Here is a 25,899-nt window from a genome sequence, read left to right as displayed (position 1 = left end):
GCACCCCTCTCTCAGCTTGTCCTCATAGCAAAAGGGCTCCGGCCTTCAGATCACCTTCTTGGTCTCTCCTGGACCTGCTCTAAGAGTTCCATCACCTTCTTGTGATGGGGTCTCCAGAAGTAGACAGTACTCCAGGTGGGGTCTCACCAGAGCAGAGTAGCAGGGCAGAATCTCCTCTCCTGACCTGCTACCCAGGCTCGATCCCAACTGAATTTCTTTTCCCTTTTCATTCAGGGAGAAGAGACTGAATTTGTTTCTCTCCCCACCCTGCCCCCCAATCTAGTGTACACACAGTAAGCAACGAGTTTTGTTTCCAACATGCATGTTGAACCAAAACCTCAGGGAGAAAGAACAATCTGCATTTGGAGAAGCCACACATCAATTCCCGTTTCTGGCACTGCCGCAGCACAAAAGCACCCAAACAGACCAGGGCTGGAGGTACAAATTGTTTCACAGAATGTACATTTTTAAAGAGACAAGTACAAATATTACAAAATGAACAGAGTTGCTTTTAAAATACTTGTATTTGTTGAACCGTTAAAAACAGACACAGACAGAAAGAGGTAGCCAAGCTAACAATTTCCTGCTGCTCCAATTAGTGTTGCCTGCATGCACTGGGAGAGTTACTGCGGAACCACATCTCCAGCCATCTTTCCTGGGAAGGACTGTGGAGAACTCGCAGTTTATTTCTGCTGCGTGAAGGACTGAGGCAAATCCACAGGCTCACGAGCAGCCCTCTCACCCCGGTCTGGCTTAACAAAAAGGCATTGACAGAAGAAAGGTCGTGGTTGGTTTACTTCAGAGAGCGAGAAGGGAGTGCGAGAGAGCGAGTGCAGGAGCATACACAGTGAGGGAGCCACACACAAGGGTAAAGGAACGCCAGGAAGCTGCCCTTGCCCTGACACCACCAGAGGAAAGCACAACAAGTTCGTGGGTCTCCGAGTTAGGACAGAGAATGTTTGAGGTTAGCTTGGTCCCATGGATATCAACATCATTTGACAAACAAAGCCATAAGCAAGGCAGAAAAGGTTAAGGGAAGCTGAGCTCTGCATGTTGCATGCACACGCTCTCTCACACCCTCTTTCAAGGCTTTCTGAGGTCCCAGCAGCTCAGTTCAGGAGGTTCTCCCATCCAGCATGTAGTAGCGATACATTAACCCTATGACCAAGGCTCCGAAGATGGGGATTAGCCACGTTGACCAGAAACTATCAGGAGATAAAGCAACCAACCAACATAAATACACACAATACAGAACAGAAGAAAGAATTCAAGTTAATAGTTCACCTAAGATGCTCACTGCTTATGCCTGTTCTCATCTAGGGAACCCTCAGGACTTTGTGGGCCTGGTATGCAGGACTGGGAAACTCCAGCACTGCCCATGCTTCGCACAGCCCCTGCCAGAGGCCTCTGCAAGCCTAACGTAGTGGCTTACTAAATAGCAACTGAACTGCTTAAGTTTCCAGCCTGGCACATACAGAAACCAATTTGGGGTTTTTGTTGTTGGTTTACTTTTTTTCCTTAAATAAGTCAGACTGTAATTTGTGCTGTACAAACAGCTGAGTTGACTCAGGGATGGAAACTGCTGCAGCTACTCCACAATAAATCTTCCTTGCTCAGAAACCAGAGGCCACAGGCTCACCTTCAGCAGCCTCCTCAGCAAAGAAATTCTGCATCAGCTGCAAAACACAAGGGCCCTGTTCTGGGTTGCAACTAAACAAGGATGGTTATGGTAGAAATCCACCATAAAAATGCCCATCACTGTGTGGCATCACCCCCTGACCTGCAGTGACCACCCCAATAATCCCTGCAGTGCAAAGGGACCATAGCCTCAGTTGTGTGACATGAAGATGGCAACTTGTTTTGGAGCACTGCCTTGCTGGATGGTGCAGTGACATCCCCAGGGGGTTTTCCTGCCCATTAGAGTTAATATGTGGTTCTACAAACAGAAAGTCTTCATTGCTCCAGTGGCTTACTCTGATTTTAAAGATACGGTACCTTGCTTGGCCTGAGGATGTCACACTTGGGTTCTGCAGGAGAAAAGAGGGAGTTAGCAGGGAAAAAAGGAACATTCAACACATACTGATAAGACAAGACTAAACACGTGATTACAAAGAGAGAGGAAAAATAACCCTCCCCTTCCTCTCCCAAATGCCCTCTGCCACAAGTGCAGAAGTTTATGGCCTCCACATCCTTCCTATCAATCCAACACCTCCCATCCAGTCCTCAGCTTCCCATTGGAATTTACACTCTTCTCAAAAAAAAGGTCTTGGATGGATGACAACCAGCACTCTGATCCCAACAATCCCATGATTGTGATCCCCCTCCCCAAGTCCCTGCCCACATCCCCCTTCACTGTCCTGACACTGACTGCTGAAGCACAGTGTTCAACATAAGCCATTTCTAAACTTCTGCATTTCGTTCATAAAAGTCTACTCCAGCCCTTTTTCTCATCAGCTAAAACTCTCATTTAGGCTTCATCAGTGCTTCAGCCTGCTCCTTGCTGGCTGTTGCTGCTCCCTAGTTTAAACTGACACCTACCAGCCAAAAATCACCTTTCCTTCCCACCCTAAACAGAATTATCTCCGTTTATAGAGCGCTTCAGTTCTCTGCCAGAATATGCTCAGTGAATGCTAAACATTGACACTGATCTGTGGGGAGCTACCTCAGCGCAGCCTCACTTGAGTTTACACATACAACTTCTTTTTTTTCCTTCTGTGGTTCTCCCCTATTTATTTTTACATTGCTGATTTCTGCCTCCTGCTATTTTTAAATGATATGTGGGCTTGCTTTTAAAGCAGACATTGTTCAGTGGGAAAGGACCTTAGTTGAACAGAACTCACTGGACTTTCTTCTCAGGAGAGGGAAACAGTTGCAAAAAAAAATATTTACCTCCTATCCAGAGGAGCTACTAATATTTCTACACATATTTTAGACTTCTGAACTGTTAATGGAACAGAGCTGAACCCAGCAATACACTGTAAGGTGAATATGGGTATAATCATGTGATCCTGGGTTAAAAGGAAGCAGAGGCTTCACCTAGCCTGAGTTACTCCTTCTCTGACTGACTACAGCAAACCACTACTCTGAGGGCTGCAGTCACACTTTCATTCTGGCCAGTTTCCTTCTTGCTTCCCACTGCTCTGTGAGTGGCCCTGCCTCAGACAACACCTACTGAAAGAGCTGTTGAAGGCAGAGCTGAGCCCTGCCAGCCCATCGAGAGGAGCATCCAGCTGGAGACACATGTTTACCTCACAGAGGAGATTCTATTTATTACCATTTCCCTCTCCCCAACCATTTCAAAGGCACTTTTTGCTACACTGGGCTCTGTTCTCATCCAGGAGTACCTGAGTTTTAAGCAACATCAGTGATTACTAGGCCAGAGAACAGAGAATTCTTGTTTTACAGCCAACCTTGTGGTGGCTGTGCCTGTCTCCTGTGACAACACCAACAGTTCGGTGGTCAGGACAGGGCGAGCAATGCCAAAAAAATGCTCTGTAGCTCAAGGTGTGGAAATAACATCGCTGATGTCAGGCGAGAGAGGGCACAAAACCACTTCCAATTTCACACCAAGGTGACTACGGAGCTTTGGACAGAAAACAAAGGTGTAATTTGCTCGGAAGATTTATGCATTACTGTAGTTTGTGTAAATGTAAAGCCTCAAGCTCCACAGGAAACGAAAAAGGCAAAAAGAGGGGGAAAAGATGGTGTGTGACAAACTTCTGTTCATTTTGTGAGCACAATATCGGTTCCGAAGCATTAAATTCATACAGAAAATTAGCACACTAATAGTTTACCTTAGGGCCTTCTTTTTCACGATCATGCTGTCAAGGGAAAAAAAAAAGAAGATAAGCAGTGACATCAAGAGAAACCAGCAGTGCTTATGAGGGAATTGTTCTGTGCACAGCCCTCATCAGAGGGGCAATTAACTGGACTCAGTTTTCAAAGAAGCCTTTCCTTCACCACCCAAAGGCACAGTCTTTGTGGCCTTGGGGAAGCTGTGCCTGCCTCTGTGATCTCTCACCCTCCTCAGCTCCAGTTACAAGGCAAGGGGAAGTTGTACCACCAGCTAAAGAGGGAAACAGCTAGATCAGCTCCCCTAAGTGCCCAGATGTAATCGTGGTGAGAAGTCTGTTCTGAATGGTGGACAGAGAAGACTAATTTCAGCTTGTTTCCTCAGCAGAAGTCCTGGACAACACAGGCACTGCCTACAACTCTTAACTACTTACCTGTTTCACAGGGCAAATCGTGGTGTATGTGTTGAGTGAGTTACACAGAAGAGTCACATTTTCCCCCAGTCCCATCCTGTCTTTGAAAGAGGCTGCCACAGCTAGCTGGGCCTTACCGGGTGGACCTCCCCTATGTAGTACTGCTTCAGCATTTCCCGGGCATCTGTGGAATGCCCAACATCTTCAAAGCTCTCTGTGGCATCTCTACCAGCTTGTTCCAGCAAAACTTCTTCTCCACCTGGATGCTGCAAAAGAAAAGTTCAGGTGAGCAAGGGGCTGTATGAAGGTACTGAGAGAGCTATCAGCCTTCCTTCTGACCTCTTCCATTCACCATAGATGCCAATATCATCCATGCCAACCTCTCTTTCAGGAATTCACAGAGAACGAGGACTGCTCCACAGGCTGGAAAATTCTTTGTGTAATAAAAATCCTCCCCAAGAGGTGGATCTCCAACATACACAGGGGAGCACAGCTTTGTCCCCACAGCCAAGCCACCACCTCTGTGATTCTGCAACAGATTTGAACAAGAAAACCACACAACAAAAGAAGATATCCTGATATACCTTTCCATGGGCTTCACTGTATCAATCACGCTCCCTGACTTGCAGCAGAGCCTCTCACGGAATCCCTAAATCCCAGTATGGGGGGAGTTGGAAGAGACCATTGGGGACCATCTAGTCCAAACTAGATGCTAAAGCAGGGTCACCCACAGCAGGTTGCCCAGGATCACAATGTCCAGGCTTCTTTGGAATGTGTCCAGAGAATGAGACTCCACAATCTCTCTGGGCAGCTTGCTCCAAGGCTCCAGCACCCTCAACAGCAAAGAAGATTGTCCACATGTCTAGGTGGAACGCCCCTGCATGACTGTCCCAAGAACTTTCCCAAGGCAACTCAGCCGCTAGTGAAGCTCAAGACAACATTGCCTTTACAGACACCAGGGGAAGAAAAATTCATCTTCAGATGCTACAAAAACTAACAATATTTGGCTGACAGCCCCCCTCTGCACATAGCTGTGCCATGAGGAATGGAGACAGAGGAGAAATGCATCATATTTTCCAGTGACACAAGAAGCTACAACTCCAGTGTAGTCCCAGCAATAGTGAATTTGATCCAGAACCACTCAACAACCAGGGGAGAGAATAAAAATGCCACACAAAATGATCTACTGATCCCAGGGATTCAGAAGTTCCAACAACAGAAGTACCAAATCCACAGGACACTCCACAGCGACGCTGGCATTGCTGCTGGTGGCAGATGGTCACAGACCACGCGCTGTGAACTGAAATACCCTGGTGCAGGTCTGTTTTCTTTGATGGGTTGGGTTCTCCCTTAGCACTGTCAATACCACAATTCCAGGCACAGCCTGGCAATGGAAAGCGCTACCCACAAAGGCAGCAAAGTACAATCTCTTTACAGCAGGAGTGTGAACAAATAGTGCAGTTTATCAGCTAATCCTGTTAAGGCAATAAAGTGGTCAGGCCTCTGAGTGCACTCACAGGGACTGACCCAGTTTTCCAGAGCATCAAGCAGTAAAGGCATGAGCTGAGACAATGGAGGCTGGTTTACTGCTGCCTGAAATGCCTTGAACAGCTACAAGCATGGCACTGGAGATGTTCCAGAGTTTCAGATCAAAGGACTACCCCACCTGTTTTTCTCTGCACTGTCCTTTTCCTCCCCACAGCCACAGAGCAGTTGTCATTGCTCCTCTTCCTTCAGCTTGTCTGTGCTTGCTGCCAAAACTTGAACTACTCCCACTTGGCTATCACCCCTCATACCAAACATACCCAGTATGGACACAAAACCACTCCAGTTGTTTACTTCAGTGAGCTCCAGCAGCAAATTCTGCAATCCTCATATCAGAGCTCTTTCTTCTGAATAAATCCCTTTATTGTCCAGGTATGTAACAAAATCAACGTGGAGCTTTCTCAGCAACCATGAAGGGCAAAGTCTGCAGTCTCAGGACACATCTTGGCAGTTATCAGGTTGCTTTAGCTATAAAACTAAGTGAGGCTCCAGTCTGCTCATTCCCTCCATGCCTGGATATGGGTCTTGCTGCCGTTTCTCCCACACCAACTCCTCAGGGTCACTGAGTCTCAGATGAAATCAAATCAGGGACCACCCTGGCAGAAAACTCACCCTATGAATAAAGGGAAGTGATTGTCTGCTGGGGTAGCTGTGACTGAGCTCACACAGAGTTGGATGTGCATCTCTGGTTAGACAAGGGAGTTAAAGGAAACACAGGCTGCAGCAAGAGCACTTTTAAGATAATTTCTGCATCCCTTATGTCACATTCTCTGACCTGGCCGGAGAGGTGGGATGCTGTATGCCTGTGCGCACTGCTCAGAACAACTATCCCATTTTCAGCTCTTTTACAAGCACACTTGCAAAGACACACAGCAACGAGGGGGTGAAAAGCTGGCCATTTACTTTTAGCCTTCTAGAACAACTCCTCAGGGATATCTCAACAGAAATCTCAACTCAGACAGAAAATATATCAGAGCTGAATTTTAAGAAGACAGCCTCTCTTTCCTAATCGCCCACCCTAAAAGGGCAGACAGAAACCTGCAGTAACAGGGACCATACAGTGGATATTGGCTTTCAGCAGCATTCAGTCTTTGTGTGTACAAGGGACAAGAATGGTGAAGTTCAAGAGACAAGCAGAACAGCAAAGTTCACTTCTCTTCACATTTTTGGGTCTAAAGCCTTTCTGTTGCACAGTCCTAGAATCCCAACACAGTGGGTTGGAAGGGACCTTGAGAATCATTTAGTTCAATCCCCCTGCTAAAGCACATCAGGTTACCCATGATCACAATGTCCAGGTGGGTTTGGAATCTCTCCAGAGGAGACTCCACAACCTTTCTGGGCAGCATGCTCCAGGGTTCCAGCACCCTCACAGCAAGAAGTTTCTCTTCATGATCAGATGGAACCTCCCGGGTTCCAGTTTGTGCCCAATGCCCCCTGTCCTGTTGCTGGGCACCACTGAGTCAAGAGTCTGGCCTCATGCTCTTGACAACCACCCTTTAGCTCTTGCTGAGCACTGAGAGGATCCCTTCAGTCTGCTATTCTGCAGGCTAAACAGCCCCAGGTCTCTCAGCACCTCCTATCCACTTGCTAAAATCCACAAGTATGAAAAAGCATTATTTATTCATGCATAACTGTCCTTCACTGTAGTCACCAGGTCAAAAGATTTTGGCTTCAAAACATCTTCACATATCGTATTTCTGACAGGACCTGCTAGTCTAGACAACCACAAATGCAGCCAGACAATTCTCACCTTGTTGCACCCCAGCAAATGTAAAACCAGACTATTTATACAGGAAGTCACTGACTGCCATGAAACTCCTCAAAGCTACAGCTCCTACAGGAAAACTGCAAGTGTTGCAAACTGGGGAAAAGAAAAAAACACTTCCAGAGGAAACAATGGCTGAAAAATGCCTGTTTCTGAAGAGAAACAGACAGAAGCATAAAGAAAAGTGGGCACAAGGGCCAGTCCACAGAAGTTTCCTTCAACAACAGTAACAGGTCTAGAACTTCTGGTCACTGCAGCCTTCAGCACAGACAGTAAATACAGTACACATGGACAGCAACATGCATAGTCTTGAAGCACGAGTTCTGGAAGGATACAACCTACACCACTGAGCAGAGAAAGAATTTTACAGGGAGAATCTTATTATTTGGGAGTGAAAGCATAACCAGCGTAAGGCACCCTCTGAGTCCCTGGCTTAGGCAGTGCAGAAAGGAGGCCACAGCCCAGACATTGAGGTGGGGAGAAAACCCAAGTTGTCCTCATGCTTTGCAATACTCCCAGCTACAACAGGTTCTCCCAAAAGCTGCAACTCAGTGCGAGGTAGTTCAAATTCCAGCCTGGATCCAGACAACAGCAAAAGCTGGGAGTTATACAACCCCATATTCACTCCAAGCTCACTTTAAATGTCACTAATGCTCTGTGGTGGTGATCAAAGAACATTAATTTGCCCTTGATGAGTCACTCCCCAATTAGCAACTGATATTGTCCATTCTCTGTGTCCAGCCAGCAAGGCTGTATTTATCCAGGAGGCCTCAGAAGATGCTCCATCTGTGCAGCCTTCAGAGAGGATATAAGTGAGGAAAAGGCAGCAGCAGGTCAGAACCACAGGTGGGCAGTGAAGGCTTCCAAGAGACAACACAGAGCCTCAAGTCACCTCTTCACAACCTCCTAGTGCCCATCTGCACACATCTGAATGTAACTGCTGCTGCAAACTACAAACTACAAACCAGCTCAGAAGCAACACTAAGCTCTGCAGCTGATTAGGGTAAGACACAAGATCATCAGGTTGAGGAGGGACACAGAAGGTTTTGCCCCCAGTAGCGGAGAAATAGGCTGGTAAAGGGATAATGTTACTGGGCAATAGTAATGCCAGAACACAAAGACAAGCAGCCACCTGGACAAGAGGTCTGTGTCAGCCACGCACCATTCAAACCTCTTTTTAAGACATGGAACAGGTTTCCCTAACAACATTTCTATAAAACTGGAGTGAGTCAGCATCAGCAAAACCATTCTCCTCTGACATTCTTCCTTCTCTCCCACAGAGTTCTGGTTTCAGATCCACCAGAGTATGCAGGAATTAAATACAGACAAAGAGAGGTATTACTTGATACTGGTTTCATACTGCTAATGCAGTAAGGAGGTAAAAAAATAAACACTTGCCACCTCTTTGGTGAGAACAACCATCTGGTAATTCCCTCCTTTTCACTTTCACCTCAACGATAATGCTCTTAACCACCAGCTCTTCTAAGCACAGACCCTACCTTAGCTATGTACTTGCCTGTAAAGAGCAAAATCATAGAATCCTGGAATGTTCTGAGAAGGGACATTTAAAGCTCACCTAGTCCAAATCCTGCAGTCAGCTGGGAAATCTGCAACTAGAGCAGGCTGCTCAGAGCCCCAAACGACCTGACCTGGAATGGTTCCAGGAATGGGGCATCTCCCACCTCTCTGGGCAACCAAGGCCATTGTCTCATCATCCTCAGTGTTAAAAACTCCTTCCTCTTATCCAATCTAAATCTCCCTCTTTTAGTTAAAGTCATCGCCCCTTGATCTGTCACAACAAGTCCTGCACAGAAGTCCATCCCCATCTTTCTGACTGGCCCCTTTGAGTACTGAAAAGCCACTAAAAGGTCTCCCTGGAGCCTTCTCTTCTCCAGGATAAACGACCTCAACTGTCTCAGCGTGTCTTCATGGCAAATGTGTTCCAGCCCTCACATTGGTTCTGTGGCTTCCTCTGGACCTGCTTCAACAAACGACAGGTTTCACCCAGTGCCCAAACACTGGAAGGGTTCTACATGTAGAAGAAAGGAGTCAGCTGCTCAGAAAAGCCTCACCTACTCCAAAAAACTTCTGGATTTGTCAACTGACCTTGGAACAGAAACCTGAGTACCTTAATTCTCCTCATAGCTCCATTTAAGAGCTTCCTGAATTAGAGTCATACTCGAAATGATTGTCTTCTCCTTCCCACCCCAACAGTCAGCTCTCTAAGGCACAGGTTTGCATCTTCTTGTAGATGCATGTGACTAAATGTGCAACTGGTCCCTCACTCCACTGGAGTTGCAGACTCACCCATAAAACAAAACAGCTGAGCATCAGCTGATAACTGTTCAAGCCACTGCAGGTCCACACTGCCAGACTTCCATGCTTCCACCAGGCACTATATACTTCTCCTTCCAGCATACTGGGTGCCTGGAGTCTCCCCCAAGTATCGAAGCCCCAGAACCAGCAGCTGCTCCACAAGCAGCTTTTCAGGTCCTGCACACATCACAGGGGAATCTGTGAACGGTGCTGGCATACCAGACACTGGTGAGCAAAGGAGTGAGCAGCCAGGATCCATTCACGGTCCCAGGAAAGCTAGATTTGCCATCAGAAGAGCTCTACACACTGCAGCACTGGTACAGCAAAGGCCAGCTCTGTAGCAAAAGACACTTCCCAATTTGTTCAGTGAAACACCTTAGAGGCTCTTAAAATAACTGTTGGGGGAAGACTCAAAGCACAGCTCTTGATTCTGAATGAGTGTTGCAATGCTGGATCCAATTAACAGAACAGATTGTGTTCAGCATGACAAATAAGCACCAAACGCTATGCAGAAATCCACCATCTCCAGCTGCCAGGGTGCTATTCCCTCCTGCCTCTGATAACCTTGCCAAGGGAGCTTTGTCAGTAGATCCTATGACTAGATAGCAGGCATGCTTTCATCATACATGCCTGGAGGAAAACCAGAGTTTAATTTAGATGAGCAAAACCAACAAGCAGCAACACACACACCTTCAATGAAGCGTTCTGCTTGTACAGCTGATTCAGGCTGACTTTCATACACTACCCTGCAGATGCTACAAACAGGTTTGATGTTATTTTAAGCTGGGGTAAAAGCCCTTTGAAATTGTTACTATTTCTTCCCACTCTATTTTCAGCTCCAAACACTAATGATAGCACTCTCATTCAAAAACAGAAGCTAAAAGCACTGAGTTTAGAAGTAGGCTTTGTCCCCACATCCAAGAGAACTGGAGATTATGCATCACTTCCGAATCTCTCCTGCACAGTCCCTTCCAGGAAGGCAGTAGTGTGGCAGCTGCATATCTACTGAATCACCATCACTTTCTCCCCTTAGTCTAGGCTGTCACTGAATCATCGACTCCCAGCATGATGGGGGTTGGAAGGGATCCCTGGAGATCATCTAGTTCAACCTCCCTTCTAAAGCAGGGTCACCTACAGCAAGTTGCCCAGGATCACAATATCCAGGTGGGTTTGGTATCTCTTCAGAGTCGGAGACTCCACAACCTCTCTGGGCAGCCTGTTCCAGGGTTCTGGCATACTCACAACAAAGAATTTTTTTCCTCCTGCACAGATGGAACTTCCTGTGTCCCAGTTTGTGCCTGTTGCCCTTTGTCCTGTCACTGGGCACCACTGAGAAGTGATGTCCCTGGAAAAGTAAAACTTAAACTACTGATCTAGCCAGAAACTTTACCCTACATGACCAGAAGTGAAGCTACATGGCTTAAAAAGAGCTGCACCTCCTACGTAAGATATGCCTGAGCAGACTTCCTAAGAAAACAGCAGAAGCACAACCCTTGCTCCCAGCTGGCCCCTGCCAACGCGCCCTGCCATCACGTTTTTCGCGGGGTCTCTGCACACGGTCAGCAGCTGTCATGAGCACAGAAATCTCACAGGCCGGGGGTTCTCCCGGGGCTTCCCTCAAGGCTCGGGGACTCTCCTTCGGGCACGGCTGGTCGCTGAGGTCGCACAGCCTGAAGCCAGAGAGCTGCCTCAGGGACACATGAAGCCCCACACTCACAAGGCCTCCTCGACCCCGCTTCTCCTTGCAGCTTCCCCTAACCCTGAGCTCTCTGTTCCCCATGGCACCTCTCCCGCCTCCCCCCCCCCCGCCCCTAATCCCCTCCACACCTCCAGGCCCTCCCTTTCTCTCGCTTAAGCCCTCCCTCCCCCCAGGTTCCGTCCTTCCCCACGCCGGCCCCCGAGAGGACGGGCCGAGCCCCTGCCCCGCCCGGCCTCACCTCCTCCAGGAAGCGGGTGACATCGTAGACGCGCCCGTGGATAACCAGCCAGGCCTCGCGGTTGGAATTCCGCTTCCCCACCTCCTCCAGCGTGAAGACGGGCCCGGCCGCCTCCTCCGCCGTCGCGCAGCCCCCGGCCTCCTTGCGCTCCCCGGGCTCCATGCTGGCTGCAGGCCGCCGGCAACTTCGCGCAATGACACGCTTGACCCACGACAGCCACCGTAGCGTTCGCGTACGCACGCCCCTTTCGCTAGCGTCCCGCCGCGGCTCCCGGCCCAGCCCGGCCAATGACGAGCAAGAAGCGGCAGTGGTGCGGCCGCTGCTGCCGCCGGCGGCAGCCAATGGGAGAGCGCGGCGCAGAGGCGCTGGCCAATAAGGAGCAGCTACGGCGACAGGGCGGGAAGGCGCCGGGCTGGGCCTCGCCTTGCTGCTGCAGCCCCCGGGCCCCTCGGGCACGGCTCCCTCTGAACCCAGCTTCCTTCGGGACTCGGCTGCGGGCGGCCAGGGTGACGAACGCACCACCGTGGCCGCAGGAGAGCGAAGTGTCCGCCAGCGGACTGCCTGCGGCAGTACCCAATGTCCGTCCCCAGCCTCCGGTAACTCCCGTTCCGACTTGGCGAGCAAATGAAAGGATCCTGGTATCCCTTGGGAAGCGCCTGGCCCCTAGGGGGCCATCCGAGGGCTGGGCTGCAGCAGCTCCCCTAGAGCCGAGTTGCAGCAGGCCATCTCAGGGTAGCCTGCGTGGGTGTGGGGACAGCAAGCCAGAGGAAACAGCTGGTTCATGAGGAGACCGCATAGCATGCATGCTGGCAAGAAGTGCGAGTTAGAACCTCTCTGGTGAGAACAGGCTGGTGGAGTTGGGATTGTTCAGCACAGTGCAGGCTTCCAGGAGACCTTGTGGCCTTCCTGCACCTACAGGGGTGGATAAAAAAGATGGGAGACAGACTTTTTAGCAGGGCCAGTTGTGATAGAGCAAGGGGTGATGTGCAGCAGAATTGGACTAGATGACCTTAAGAGGTTCCTTCCAACCCAAACCAGTCTGTGATTCTGTGAAGAATCATTTATCAGAGTCACTTTGGCTGAGTTGTGGCACTCCTTTGGGCTTTCAATTACAGTGCCAATGCAAACAAAATTTTCACTGCTTCTTTTGATGTAGAATAGGCATCTCACAGGTCTTTAAACTGGGCTTCTCTAATTTAATCCTTGCTGTGAGGGTACTGGAGCCCTGGAGCAGGTGGCCCGGAGAGATTGTGGAGTCTCCAGCTGTGGAAGCATTCCAAACATGCCTGGACATTGTGATCCTGGGCAGCCTGCTATAGGTGACCCTGCTTTAGCACAATGGTTGGACTAGAAGATCTTCTGAGGTCCCTTCCAACCCCCAACACATCGGGATTCAGTGACCCTGTGGAAGTGCAGCACAGTCCCAAGTGCTACATTTGTATCAGTTTCTCAAGCCAAATGTTCCTTGGCAGACCTGCTGTCAGTTACTTACTTAGTGCTCTCTTTCCCTTTGAATGGACTTAGGGGCAGACTGTCTGGAGCTGAGGAACCCAAGTAACTAGTGTACCTGGTGCTTTTCATTTCTGAACTCGCATTCATGTCTGTGGAATTTATTTCCTTGCATTTGCAGTGCAGGTACAATGTTGGGCACTGCTCTGTTTGTTTTAACCTAACTGCTGAGGAGGCAGAAATGCCTGATGTTGTAAGAAATGTTAACAGTGTTGCCAAGGCTGGCTAAAGATTAAAGGTATAGCAGAGAGAATTGGAAGACGATAATTGGGCAGATTGCTGCAGCTGGGATTGGAACAGGAGCTCAGTTTAGGCTGGTACCTGTACCAGCTGGGATGTATTCCTGTGAGGCTTACTCTAGGTGATCTTGCTTTGGCAAGACTGATAAGGTCAAAGATGTTATGATAACTAGCCATGCTGTCTGTCCACATCTGCTCCAGTACAGAGACAGACTTGCTCTCTGAAGATCCCAGGTTGTATGTCAAACACAGCTCCTAGGTCACTCTCTGCTAAGAAAGAAGGGAATCTTGGATTACTGGAGAGGAAGGAATTGTTCCAGCGGTGCCTGGCAACCACAGTCTAATCCAGTTCTTGTTGTACAGCACAGTCTTTGCAGATGGCTGAGCCCTCAGACGGTGGCTCTTTGTCTCTGCTGCTTATCCTGGCCTTGTTCTGCGTGGAAACGGGGATTGAGTTGCAATCGGAGAGGAACTAAGGACATAAAACTACAGTACTAGGTAAAAGATCAAGTGTGAAGGGAGATGGTATTTGAGTCAGATCAGTCTAACTTGTGTAGGATTCAAAGCCATCTGCTGTCAGTGTAATCTCTGAGGAAAGCAGTTTTAAATCTGAATAGTCTGCAGCAGGAGCTGAACTTTACTTTCACATCCTTTGGTACCTTCTGGTGGTGCCTTTCCCTCGTGTTGTTCATTGAGGTGCTTGATTTTCTTAGCTGTACTCAAAAGTGTTTGCCTTTTAAATTATTTTACTGCCTTATGCTTCCCAACCAGCTTATTGTCTGTCATCAGTGCTCTTGTGCTCTGCTGGTACAGCACACTGGGTTTCTGTGCTTCCAAAAGCTTGGTGGTTGCACACACTACTTTTGCTGTATTGTCCTGACGAATTGTTGGCTTTTGTGTGACCACCTTCTAAATTAAGCTCTCTGTTACTTTATGACATGTAGTGAGACAGCCACAAAGCTGGAACATTTCTCTGATTCTTGGTGTTTTCAACTATGACTGTGTACACTGCCTTGGTGAAAAAAAAACACACTTGAAGCCCTCTTTTAAGTGCACACTCCTGTGCCACCACTAGACTCTGTAATGACAGCTTCAAGCCAATTCTCAGAACCAGACTGTCTATACATGCTTGGGCTATGCAAAGCAGCTGTTCAGGTCAGGCTGTGCTGGAAATCTTTGGACTCTTCTTCCTCTCCAACTATTTTGCCCCAACACAGATAATTTGCCTGTAAATGCAAATTCAGGTCTTCTCAAGTTGGGCAAGTCCACACAGTGACTTTTCAGGTATTTGTATATTGCTAGAACCTTAGCCTCTTGTTCTGAAAATCTTCAAAGTCACCGAAGCAATACCTTGGTCTCAACATACCTTAAATGTTAAGCTTAATCTTTTGTCCCTTTCTGTGTATCTTTTCTGGTCATTAGGGATGTTTCCCTGACTCTGTGTGACTTAAGTATCCTCTCTGACAGGGAATCCTTTCTAGATCTTTTCTCTGATGTGGCACACAACCTTGTGTCTCCCTGTGTCACTTTGCTGAAAGGGAAGCTGCCCCCAGCCAGGCCACGTACTGTACTCTAACATGGCATTTCATCCTGGTGCACCCCTGCTGCCACAACATCCTTCTGCCAGTATTTTGGTGGCTGTTGCTGCCTTTCTACTGTTCTTTGACTCAGGATCTGCTTTACACCTACATGTAGCACAGTGACATCTTGGTCCATGACCAGGCTTTTTCGGCACATTAGCAATACAAAGAGCACAGCAACAAATGAGCTCCACGTTTCTTTACTGAGCAACAGAACTCAGTCACTACTCTTCCTTACCATGATCAAGCCCAAAGAGAAGTCAGAACGCTGTGGTATGTCTGCCTGGAGAGCAGGCCCTGCCGGGTGGGTACTGTTGTCCTCTGTTGGGTGCAGCACAGTGCTTGCAGCCGGTGCTGTGCAGCAGGGGACAGAGCTCATGGTGACCAGCTGCCCCTGGCCATCTTCCTGTTTTCTTTTCCACTGTAACTCACACAGAAAGACACGAGACCACAGCAACGTGCAGGGCTTGTTCCCTGGAGTGTTTTCTTTCATCTCTAATCACTTCATCAGAATCCATAAATCAGCCAGTTAGGACTGAAAAGCACAAACACGGCTGTAATTTGGCCCTTCCTGCCCAGGGTTGCTTTTGGCACGCAAAACATCAAACTTTTTCCTGGGCAGATTGATGCTGACATCAGGCAAGGGCTGGATGACACCAGACCACTTGTACTCCAGCTCCACTGCCTGCGGCCATAAGCCCTCTTTCCTCCTCGTTCATCATAGGAGATCCACAGAGTAAAACAATGGCTCTTATCTGTGTGTGTGCTCTGAAAATCACCATTTCAGGCCCATTTCTCTGTGTTGGGGGCTGTTAACACAGCATTGGCACAGGTGGGATGTGGAGCCCTGTGAGAAGGAAGCCTTGAGACATCAAGGCTGTGGCCTTTGTCTTGTGTGCTCTCCTGGCTCCAGCAGCATGGAGGGAGATAAGCACTCTCTGTGCCCCATGGCTATGCTGTGGTGATTACCATGCTCTGACATCCATCAGTGTCACCATGCTCCAGCTTCATCAACTGCTGCTGGCCAACCCATCCCAGGAGCTATGGAAACCTTGTTGGTCTGCTTGAACCTGGAGCAGTTCCACCTAACAAGATGGGAAATGATCTACTGAGCAGATCCAAAGGGACACTGCCTTCACTGGGGAGGTGCTGGTGGATGCAAAGAGGAAGCAATGGTGTCTGAGAAGGTGAACCTGGTGAGCAACAGCACTGCTGCATTTCCAGAGTAAACCCTGGCTTGGAAAAGGCAGGTAGCCCCAGAATGGCTTTGTCCAGGTGTCTTGGAGAGAAAACTTGCTTTAAACACAAGGAGAAACCTCTTGGCTTTGAGCCCTGGAGCAGGTTGTCCAGAGAGGTTGTAGAGTCTTCTCCTCTAGAGACATAACAGAGTCACCTGGACATTGTGATCCTGGGCAACCTGCTGTGGGTGACTCTGCAGTTGGTGGGGGGCTGGACTAGATGATTCCCAGAGGTTCCCTCCAACTCCCATCACAGTGGGATTCTGTTCTTGCTAGAGGACTCCAGGGACTCAGTGGTCTTTGGGCAGAAATAATCAAAATGTCTCAAAAGCCTAAAAGCTGGGCTAGGATGATGGGATCTGCTACAGGGACTGGTGTGTCTACTTGGAGCTTGGTATGTCATAGATGCAGAAGCTTTTCAGATGACAAGGAGTTCTGTAGTCCAAGGGCAACTGATCTTGGGCTCCTTGAATGGAGGGAAGAATGGTGCAGTTCAGGAGTCTCAGCCCTGTCACCTGCTTCCGTCTCATGACAGGAAAAAGCAAAACCATTTTCCCCATGAATATTTCATACGGAAGAGGAATTTCACTAAAGCCTTTTGCTCTGCCACCTGCTCTCAGCCCAGGAAATGGCTGCAGGCATCTCCCTCAGCATCCTTACGAGCATTTGGTGGCCGTGTGACACGGCTGCACCCGTCCCCCTCCTGCCGCTCCCACATCGAGCAGCCTCTCTTCTTTCTTCCACATGATTATTTTTATAGTCTTTGTTTGCCCATTAAAAAATCCCTCCCAGTTTTACTGTTTTCCATTCAACACACGGGGTTTTCTCCTGTCTGTTTTCTTCTCCTCTGGCCAGGGTGGAGGGAAGGGAGTATCCCAGATAACCTAATGCCAGAGGAATTTTCACGTGCTTTCCCACCTCAGGTGAGATGGTCTCCGGAGCTCTATCAGTGTTCTCTGGCCTATAGTAGACACCGTATCTAAGTGAGACAGCCTTGGGTGGGAGAGAACCACCCTGTCATCTAGAGGATCTGCTTGGCATTGCCTAAACAAACCTGCTCAGGGCACCAGTTCCTCTTGGCCTTAACTGACAGCAATTCCTAGAACCCAAAGCTTCTGATTCCTTACACAAGGTTTGAAAAGTCTCTGTCCAAAAATGCTGAAGCCAGGACCTAATTTTGTGGTTGCAGGATATGGGAATGGAGTTTGCAGCTGACTGGAGCACCAAGAATGGCTGTTCATAGCATTTGAAGATGTCTTAGCTGTTTGAAAGAGCATAAAGTATAAAAAATAGAAATAAAACATTTAATAGCAGCTTCCCCTGTACTTTGTCAAAGCTTCAGTTATGTCTATACAGATTGTGCCCAACCCATGGAGTCTTGCCTCAGATTAGATGTTTGGGCTACCTCTCCCCACTCCAACTTGGAAGCTGGTGTGGGGTTTGTGGCTCTAAGCAGTGTGACACAGAGGGACAGTTCATGCTTTGGCATGCAGCCTGTCTCTGCTCCAAGTGTTTATCAGTGCCAATGACACTGAATGTTTTGAGGACCTGAGCAAGTTTATGAGACAGTCTGGACCTTGGTGAAACATCAGCACAGGAACTCCCTTACCATTTACAAAGAGCAGTTTCTGTTGAGATCATGAAAAACAGGGTTGAAAGAGCATGAAGAAGCTGCCCTTCTCCCATCCTTGACAGAAGGAGAGCAGTCTCAGAACTCATATTGTATGATATGTATGTATGATTGAGCACATGCTGCTCAATCTCACCTGGAGCATAACAGCACCACAATGCCATGCAGGAGAGTGGTGCCAGGGTGGCAGTGGGCCTGGAGCTCTGAGGGTACTGGTGGTAGGCCCTACCCCACATTGTCCCACTCAGGAGCCCAGCGAGGTGCCCATGAGGCAGAGCTGGGCAGCATCTAAGTCCCCAGCAGCATGGGACACGGCCTGCCCCCTGCCTGCCGGGACCAGCGCTGCAGTTCCCCGCTCTCCCAGCAGGGGGCGCCAACCCAGCGCCGCCATGGTGCGCGCTGCGGGCCGCCAGCGCGGGGCACGCCGGGAGCCGGCGGCGCTTGCGTCATGCGGGCGCCGCTCCGGAGGGAGGGGCGGTGGCGTCACTGCCGCGGGCGATGGCGTCACTTCCCGGCGGGATGGTGGGGAGGCGGCGGCGGCTGGCTCCGCGCGGGAGGGCGGCGGCGCCGGGCGACGTCTCCGAGGAGCTGGTGAACGCCTGGGTCCTGCAGTTCTACTTCTGCCAGGCCATGACGGCCTACCGCTGCGGGAGGCGCCGCGACTTCCGCCAGCTCCGCGACGTTATGCAGGGTGGGCCGCGGGGGCTGGGCCGCGGCGGGGAGCGGGGCTGGCCGGGACAGGGACCGAGACCGCAGAGGAGCGGGTGGGACGGGTGGGAGGGTGAGTAGGGGGGCGGTTGAGAAGGGGCTGGCCCGGGTGCGGGGGCTGGAAGGAGACCCGGGGATGGGCCGCGCTGTATCGGTGTAACTTACTCCTTGTCGCGCAGCGCTGCTTGTGCGGCCCGTGACGAAGGAGCCCGCCATAGCCCAGATGCTGCGCATGATGCAGCTCCTGTCGCGAATCGAGGAAGGGGAGAATCTCGGTGAGTCCTTAGCCATCCCAGCAGGGTCCTGGGAAACCCCCGGTGTTGGCTTGTAGTGCGCTCCTCCAGTCAAAGTGTGCTCTGCTCTGTGGCCGTGTCCCTGCAGCAGCCAGGAACTCTGTTTAGTGTAGAGCAGAGGTCTGGTCTGGAGCTATTAAGCTGTAGGAGCTTTCCCCTGAGAGTGAAGAGCTATTTTTCTCTGTGTCATGCTGGTATAGTAAGTGAAAGACTGTTGTGCTTAGCCAAGAGCAGTGTGCTTGAACCTAAGCTCTAGGACCATGTGAACATAGCAGCCTTGTGACTTTTGCTCAGCCTCCTAGCTTCTGCAGTCCTCTCCTCAGATCAATTATTGGTAGTGAAGAGGTGCTTCTGTAGATATTCATGCGAGGGGGGAGGGGGTTGCTGCAGCTGGCAGCCTGCTGTTTCTTCCCATCTTTATACTCAGTAGCTCTAGAGTTTGCAGTCACACTGAGGAAATGAATAACTAGCTGTATGTGAGGCAGGTCTGTGAGCACCTTGCAACCTAGCGGCTGTGGATTCTTGTAGATTGCACCTTTGATAAGGAGTCAGAGCTCACCCCTCTTGAATCAGCCATCGGTGTCCTGGAGCTCATCCAGAGTGAGTTCTCTGTGGCTGAGAAGACAATGGAAACTATTGAGAAGATGGTGAAGGAAGCTGTAAGACTTTATTCTTTTTCAGTAAACACTGTGCTTGGTTTTTGTCCTGGGAAGGTCTGGTGTAAATGCCAGTGGGAATTGCCTTGTGTAGAATACCTCTCTTAGTACTGACTGGGCCACAAATGTGGCTTCTTCATCACTTCATATAGACATTGTTTCTCTGTGTAAGTTGGTGTTAAGCTGTTACTGGTGTGCTGTGCTTGATAATGAGATGTCCTTTCCCAAAGCTGATGTAGAGAGTGTGGTCAGTTCAGTGCCACCCGAGAAACTGCTGTTTTGTTTCCTTCCTTAGGCTGTTATTGTCTGCATCAAAAACAGACAGTTTGAAAAAGCTTCCAAAATCGTCAAGAGTCATATTGGGAAGGAACCCAAAACCCAAGTGAGTCTGAGGTGAAAGAGGTTTCTGAGAGCTGTGTGATTTGGTAGGGTCTTGGGGAGCCGGAAGAGCGGGAGGTGGTCTGGTCTTACAGGATACTGGTGAGGCAGAGTGGACACTTGTGACCCATATCAAAGGCATCAGGTGTTTCCCTGAGCAGCCTGCCTCTTGCCAAGACGTGAACAAGAAAGGGAGAGGTGCTGAGATGGAAAATAATCCTTCTTTAAAGATGGACCCTTAGGGTTGGGCATTTGCAGAGCATCACTTTAGACTTCCTTTTGTTCCACACCTATCTTCAGGGGTCTTCCAGGCATCCAACATTCATGCTTTAATTGAGGCAAACTTAAGCGCACACATGAATCATGAGTTAGTGAGAAGAGCTGGTTCTGAGGGCAGAAAGGGTCCTAGTCGCCATTCCTGTAGTCAGTGTCATCTCTTGAACACTGGAAGCAAACTTCTGCTATAGTGACTCTCCTGTTCCTCAGGAACACCCATCTGTCAGTGTAAAGTAGCTGTTTGGATGTCAAATAGGACAAGCCTGAACCTCATCTGAATCCCAGCTCCTGCTGTTTGTCATTTATGCCTTGTACCTGCTCTGAGCTTGCTTTCTTCTCCTCCAGAAAAAGAAGGCCGAGTTCCTGGGTATCATCCGGGAGAAGAATTTGACTCATCCAGTGGTCAAGAACTTCTCCTTCAGGGATTTCCAGCAGGCAGTGTTTCATCACCTGGAGAGCTACATAGGTGATTCAGAGCCAGCGCTCCTAACGGTGCGTGTCTGCCCAATTTGCCCAGCTTTCTGCCCCTGCAAGGGGCAGCAGAAGAGGGTACGAGGGGCAAATCTGGGGACAGCTGACACTACCATGTCACAAGGGAATGAAATACAGTCATTTGGCTTCTATCTGTCTCCTGTGCCAGTAATGAGTTAGAGTTCAGGTGCCTAACTGAATCCAAAATACTTCAAACTGAGTCTACTGTTAAAAGGTTTATTATAAAGTTGGACATTTTTTTCAGTCTGTGTAATGAGTTTTAGTTGATAGATACGAAAGTTGTGCCAATTAAATTACAAGTAGCAGCTTAAAATGCCTTTGGGAGGGGATAGAATCAGGGAGTAGTGCAAGGAATCATTGTTATAGTAGTGATTTTCTCTGTCAAGGTAATAAAAAAATGGAATTCAGAACATCACGAAGAAGAGAAATGCTCATCGGAGCCTCCTGAGTCTGCAAATAAACCAAAGGATAAGGACCCAGATGGAGCTCCAGAATCTGCAGAAACACCCAAGGACCAGGACCCAGATGGGGCTCCAGAATCTGCAGAAACACCCAAGGACCAGGACCCAGATGGGGCTTCAGAATCTACAGAAACAGCTGAGGACCAGGTGGAAGCTCTTGGTCCTGCCAAAAGGGCATGTAGTCTTGAAGCGCTTCCTGGGCCTGTGGAAGGAGCTCAGGACTCTGCAGCAGCTCCTGAGGCCATGGATGTGGCTATGGACCCTGCAGCAACTCCTGAACGTATAGTGGCAGTGGTTAATACCTTGGAAGATGCATCAGCGCCTATGGAAATACCTAGCAAACCAGTATCAGCAGCTCCTGAACTCCCAGCAGTGTCCCCTGGAGACTTGGAAAGGTGAGCAGAGGGATCTGGCCCTGCACTGATAGTGAAGCATGGCAGTAGCTCTGCCAAGGCATAGTTTGCTCTGCCTAGGCAGCTCCTGCACTTCCCAAGCACCATCCCAACCTCGTCGAATCCCAAAGGCTAGTGGGATAAGACATCTGTCTACATCACAGTAACAGCATCACGGTGCTTTGTTTGTTGTTTTCTGCAGATCTAGCACTTCTGTACACTGAGGAGGGTGGGCAGTAGCTTGCTTTGGTGGGGCAACATCTAGTGTCTTTGTAAACCATGGGCACGTCCTCCCCAGACCTGCCTCCCCAGCACACCACCAGTCAGAAGGAGGGTGGACCAGAGGGTTGGGAGTGCCCTTTTCATTTGGTAGATGTTATTTCCACCCTGGGGTCAGTTGCTCAGAAAAAGCCCAGCTTCAGTGAAGTGGAGCCAGCTTGGTGAGATCCTTATGACCTGCTCAGTTGTGTTTGTTTTGTAGGCTGCCCTCTGGAGCCATCACCACGTTTGGGATTTCTGCTCTCAGAGAAGCCTTCAAGATCCTCTCTAACTTGCCGGATTCGGACGCACTCTTCACCAAACTGGATGAAACAGACTTTCCTTTCCTCAAGCAACTGTCTCCTTCTGTATCCCACAGAACCAAGAGACAGCAAGAAGAGGAGAATCAAGATCCTGAGATCTCAGACCCTCCCAAAATAGCCCATAAGAGCAAACGCTTGCTGACACTAAGCAAAATGGTCACAGAGCGAGACATCCAGTGCGGCGAGTTGAGCTCGAGCCCAGATTCTTCCCAAGAGCCAGTTGTATCCTCTGCTTCCAGACCCGTTCAGAAACTGCACGACCAGCCTGTGCCCACGCAGAGCACTAAGTATGTGATGTCCATCTCTCAACTCTGTTTTCTAATCTGCACCCCATCTTTTGTCTTGCAGCTGACACTGGTGGCAGGGCCAACAGAAACCCCACTTCAGAGTCTAACTAGAACAGCTGATGGTGAAATCTCTTAAGCACCTTGCTGATGTGTCTTGCTTAGGGTTAAACAGATATCAGAGATGACATAGAGGAGAGATTTCCACCCTCTCCACATAGGGAATTTCAGTTGCTAATTTGACACTGGCTTGAGCAGTTCTCCAGTTACATCCCTGCCACTGTAAGGTGGTTTCCAGTTCACCTGGGTGGTGATTTATTGTCCATGCTGCTTGTGTGGGTGTCTTGTCTGAAGCTGTAACATGTCAGGGCTTGCAGTGGCAGCGATGCCGATGACATCTATCTGGAAAGCCCGTCCCGTGCATCTCTGGTTCTCAAATGTCAGTGTGCCAGAAGGAGGCAGCTCTGAGTAAGAACAGAGAACAGAGTTATTTCCTGTGATCAAAATAACTTCAGTTACATCGGCTGTGACAGCTAGGGGTGAACTTCACCAGGGTTTATTTTCATAGCAAAGCTGCTTTTAATCTCACACGTTCGTGCTTGAGGATTTGATGCAGGCAACAGCAGTGAGGAGATGGATCTCCTGGGGAGGGAGGTCCCTGCAACTTTCTTGCATCTCAGCAGTGTGACAGCAAGAATTAAACACTGCCTGGGGAGCCTCAACACTGTTCCCCTGAGCTGTGGCAGGTCGGTGCTGTACACAGAGGCCTGGGAAGCCCAGCTCTGTGTGTGTGTGTGTCCCCTGTGCTTCACTGCACAAAACCAGGTTGTTGCAAATGCTGGTTACAATGTGCACTGTGGATGGATTCACCGTAGACCACACCTTCAGACAGGGGCTTCTGAGGATGAATCTCCTTCCAGAGGGCAGGGAGAAACAGTTGGAATGTTGTTATGTTGCTTTATGGGTGCATTTTAATGCTGCATGCTCAGCACAGGCTTCCCTGCCGTGCTGTAGGTCTCCCTGCACCTTCTGCCCCTCCAACACTCTCCCTGGCCAGCAGAGTAAACTCCTCCCTGCTTTCAGGCTCTTCCAGGGACGGTGGAACAGCTCCTGTGGTGAAGAAGAAAAAGATAGCTGGAGTGAGGAGGATGAGCTCTTCTCAGATGCAGGTAAGCTGTTACCCATTAATCCATTTTACTTCTGGCTTTGGAGCTTTGCTACCTTTTGTATGCCTGAATTCTGAAGCTGGAACTCCTAAAATCCCAGGAAAACCAGTAGCTGTCCATCACTGAGATAATTGTTCTTTGTAACTCTACCTGAAGTGTTAGAAAACTCCTGTTCCAGTTTCAGACTGGTCATGCTTGGCTTACAGGCTGTAAATACTGGAAATTCAGCTCCTCATTCCACTTTAGCCATGAAGTCAAGGTGAAGTTCATCTTTTCAGCCAGATCAGTTTTTCAGTCCCCTCTGCAGCTGGATAGCAGCTTAGCAGATGAAAAAGAATGGACAATGACATCTAAGTCCAGTCTTGGTGTACATCACATCCACATCCTGGATGGATGCTCTTGTTCTTCATGTGTTGGGAAGCTGTCACCTAGAGCAGTTTGGGCTTGAAAGGGAAGGGCTGTGTGTCCTATAGATGCAAAAAAAAAAAGGAAGATAAAGAAGTTGGGGTTTACTGGCTGTCATGGAATGCCCTGGCTGTGTCAGCAGCAGCTGTGCCTTCTGGGTTGTGTGAGGTGTAACCCTCTTGCCTTGTTTTCCAGCATCATTCACAAGTGACCACAACTCTACAGTGTTCGGTTCCAGGAAACAGGTAATGTGGAGCCCTGAAGTCCTTTCAGTAGGGTTTGAGATCAGGATGTGTCCATATACAAGAGCAAACTCCTAGATAGTGTGAAGTGTGATCATCAGGATCACTGCTGGCACCATCTCCCCAGCAGCTGCAGCTTATTGCAGCAGGGCAAGCTGCTGCTGTGCTTCAAACAAAGCACCAGAGCCTTTGTTGGAAAGGGATCCTTCTTCCCAAGGCTGAGGCTTGCAGTATCCAGGCTTGATCCCAGTTGTACAGGTCTTTGTCTTCATAGGGCTCCTCATGTACTAGATTGGTCCAGGGACAGGTTTGTTGAGCTGCTCACACACTGGAGAAATTCAGAGCTGCACTGGCAAGTGGAACCACTCCTGAGGTTATGCTTGCTCTGAGTACTTCTCTTGTTAGTCACAGCAATGAGAGCACATCATCATCATCAGTGATGACTGAGTGCTGTCTGTGCTGCTGATGGGACAGCTCTTCATCTTCAGTGTTACTAGCACAGATAAGGGGAAGCAGACAGGCTGGGAACAGGTTAGAGCATGGACCTCTGACCCAGTCTCTGCCAGACTGGAATCTCCCTGGAAGCCTGCTCCCCACTCACAGCACTCCACGTTCTGTTCTGCTCTTTTGTAGAGATGGACAGTGCAGGAGAGCCAGTGGATCAAAGAGGGGGTGAAGAAGTTTGGAGAAGGGCGATGGAAAGCCATCTGCCAGAAATACCCCTTCCAGAACCGCACAGCAGTGATGATCAAGGATCGCTGGCGGACCATGAAAAAGCTGGGAATGCTCTGAAGCTGGGAGCTACAGGAGTTTCAATGCCAAAACTCCTGATTTTACCTTTGATGGCAGTGAGGAGGCTGCTGTGCTCATCCTCAACATGTACTGGGGCCAGCATGCTGAGCACTTCTGTCTCCTGGTACACAAGATTGCTACAGCAGATAGAAACCACGTCTGGTAAGAACTAAGAATCCCTGAGTCTCCAGTTGTAGCTGCAAGATTTAGCTCTCCTGCAGCTGGCAGAAGCCATGCAGCCTGATAGCACACACTTGGAAACAATCTGGGTTGGGGTTTTCCACTGGACAACTACAGCCCTTGTAGAATGAACCCCAAGGTGATGGGCTGCCAAAGTGAAGTGTTTTTCTGCTTGGGCACTCTCAGGCGGCAGGATGATTCTGTCCATGGATATTTTTATATGCTTTGACTGTCTGAACTGTGAATCCCTTGTTCATCCATTTGTGCTTGGTTCCCTGTGGGAGGGAGGCAGGGAGGATGGAGTCCCAAAGCTGCTGAGGAAAGAAGAGATGTAGACCAAGGGATCTGCTGAGTTAATTTTCACATTTCTCTCCTCACTGTAGATGGCTGGTCTCTGGGGATTTCTCCCTCCCAGCCTTGAGGCTTTAAAAACATCTTTTTTATTATTAAATGTTGGTTGTTTCCCATGTTTAAAAGTTCCAGTGCTTATTGATTTTGGTCATGCCTGCTGGTACTTCTTGCTGGCAGTGTCCTCCTGTGTGGAACCCCTGCCAGCAACCAGGGCACTGTGTTCCCTGCCTTCAGGTGCCAATGCTGCAGTCCCAGCAGTCTCCTGCAAAATAAAGTTG

At 49.3% G+C, this 25,899-nt stretch overlaps 2 protein-coding genes across 4 annotated transcripts; one reads left to right on the top strand and one right to left on the bottom strand.

Annotated features, from left to right (window-relative positions):
- Positions 1-505: 505 nt before the first annotated feature.
- LOC135184437 (cytochrome b5) lies at positions 506-12,034 on the bottom strand. Its single transcript, XM_064160196.1, has 5 exons — positions 11,769-12,034; positions 4,343-4,471; positions 3,795-3,821; positions 1,996-2,027; positions 506-1,205 (listed from the first exon to the last, which is right to left on the bottom strand). The coding sequence occupies exons 1-5, from the start codon at positions 11,928-11,930 to the stop codon at positions 1,115-1,117; spliced, it is 441 nt and encodes a 146-aa protein (XP_064016266.1). The 5' UTR covers positions 11,931-12,034; the 3' UTR covers positions 506-1,114.
- A 251-nt stretch (positions 12,035-12,285) lies between these two features.
- TERF2 (telomeric repeat binding factor 2) lies at positions 12,286-25,746 on the top strand. 3 transcript variants are annotated; one of them, XM_064160187.1, is made up of 10 exons: positions 12,286-12,364; positions 18,852-18,947; positions 19,494-19,624; positions 19,917-20,003; positions 20,621-20,767; positions 21,154-21,623; positions 22,102-22,488; positions 23,569-23,654; positions 24,252-24,301; positions 24,932-25,746. In XM_064160187.1, exons 2-10 carry the CDS (start codon positions 18,896-18,898, stop codon positions 25,088-25,090), a joined length of 1,569 nt encoding a protein of 522 aa, XP_064016257.1. In that variant the 5' UTR covers positions 12,286-12,364; positions 18,852-18,895; the 3' UTR covers positions 25,091-25,746. The 3 variants fall into 3 exon arrangements, with proteins under 3 accessions (XP_064016257.1, XP_064016256.1, XP_064016255.1); XM_064160186.1 differs by lacking the exon at positions 12,286-12,364 and adding an exon at positions 18,452-18,655 and having other exon boundaries at positions 22,258-22,488; XM_064160185.1 differs by lacking the exon at positions 12,286-12,364 and adding an exon at positions 18,452-18,655.
- Positions 25,747-25,899: the final 153 nt, after the last annotated feature.

The sequence above is a fragment of the Pogoniulus pusillus genome, chromosome 20, assembly GCF_015220805.1.
Source record: "Pogoniulus pusillus isolate bPogPus1 chromosome 20, bPogPus1.pri, whole genome shotgun sequence".
Classification (NCBI taxonomy): Eukaryota; Metazoa; Chordata; class Aves; order Piciformes; family Lybiidae; genus Pogoniulus; species Pogoniulus pusillus.
Note: the sequence above shows the minus strand (reverse complement) of the source record. Positions and strands in the feature narration are given on the sequence as shown.

Bases quoted from the DNA above. Each gene is read 5' to 3' on its own strand.
- LOC135184437 (XM_064160196.1), bottom strand. From the start codon at position 11,930: ATGGAGCCCGGGGAGCGCAAGGAGGCCGGGGGCTGCGCGACGGCGGAG. The intron at 4,472-11,768 runs GTGAGGCCGGGC...TTTCTTTTGCAG, and splicing joins TCACCCGCTTCCTGGAGGAG to CATCCAGGTGGAGAAGAAGT. The intron at 2,028-3,794 runs GTAAACTATTAG...TTTCTCCTGCAG, and splicing joins GTGAAAAAGAAGGCCCTAAG to AACCCAAGTGTGACATCCTC.
- TERF2 (XM_064160185.1), top strand. From the start codon at position 18,463: ATGGCGTCACTTCCCGGCGGGATGGTGGGGAGGCGGCGGCGGCTGGCT. The intron at 18,948-19,493 runs GTGAGTCCTTAG...GGATTCTTGTAG, and splicing joins CGAGGAAGGGGAGAATCTCG to ATTGCACCTTTGATAAGGAG. The intron at 19,625-19,916 runs GTAAGACTTTAT...TTCCTTCCTTAG, and splicing joins AGAAGATGGTGAAGGAAGCT to GCTGTTATTGTCTGCATCAA.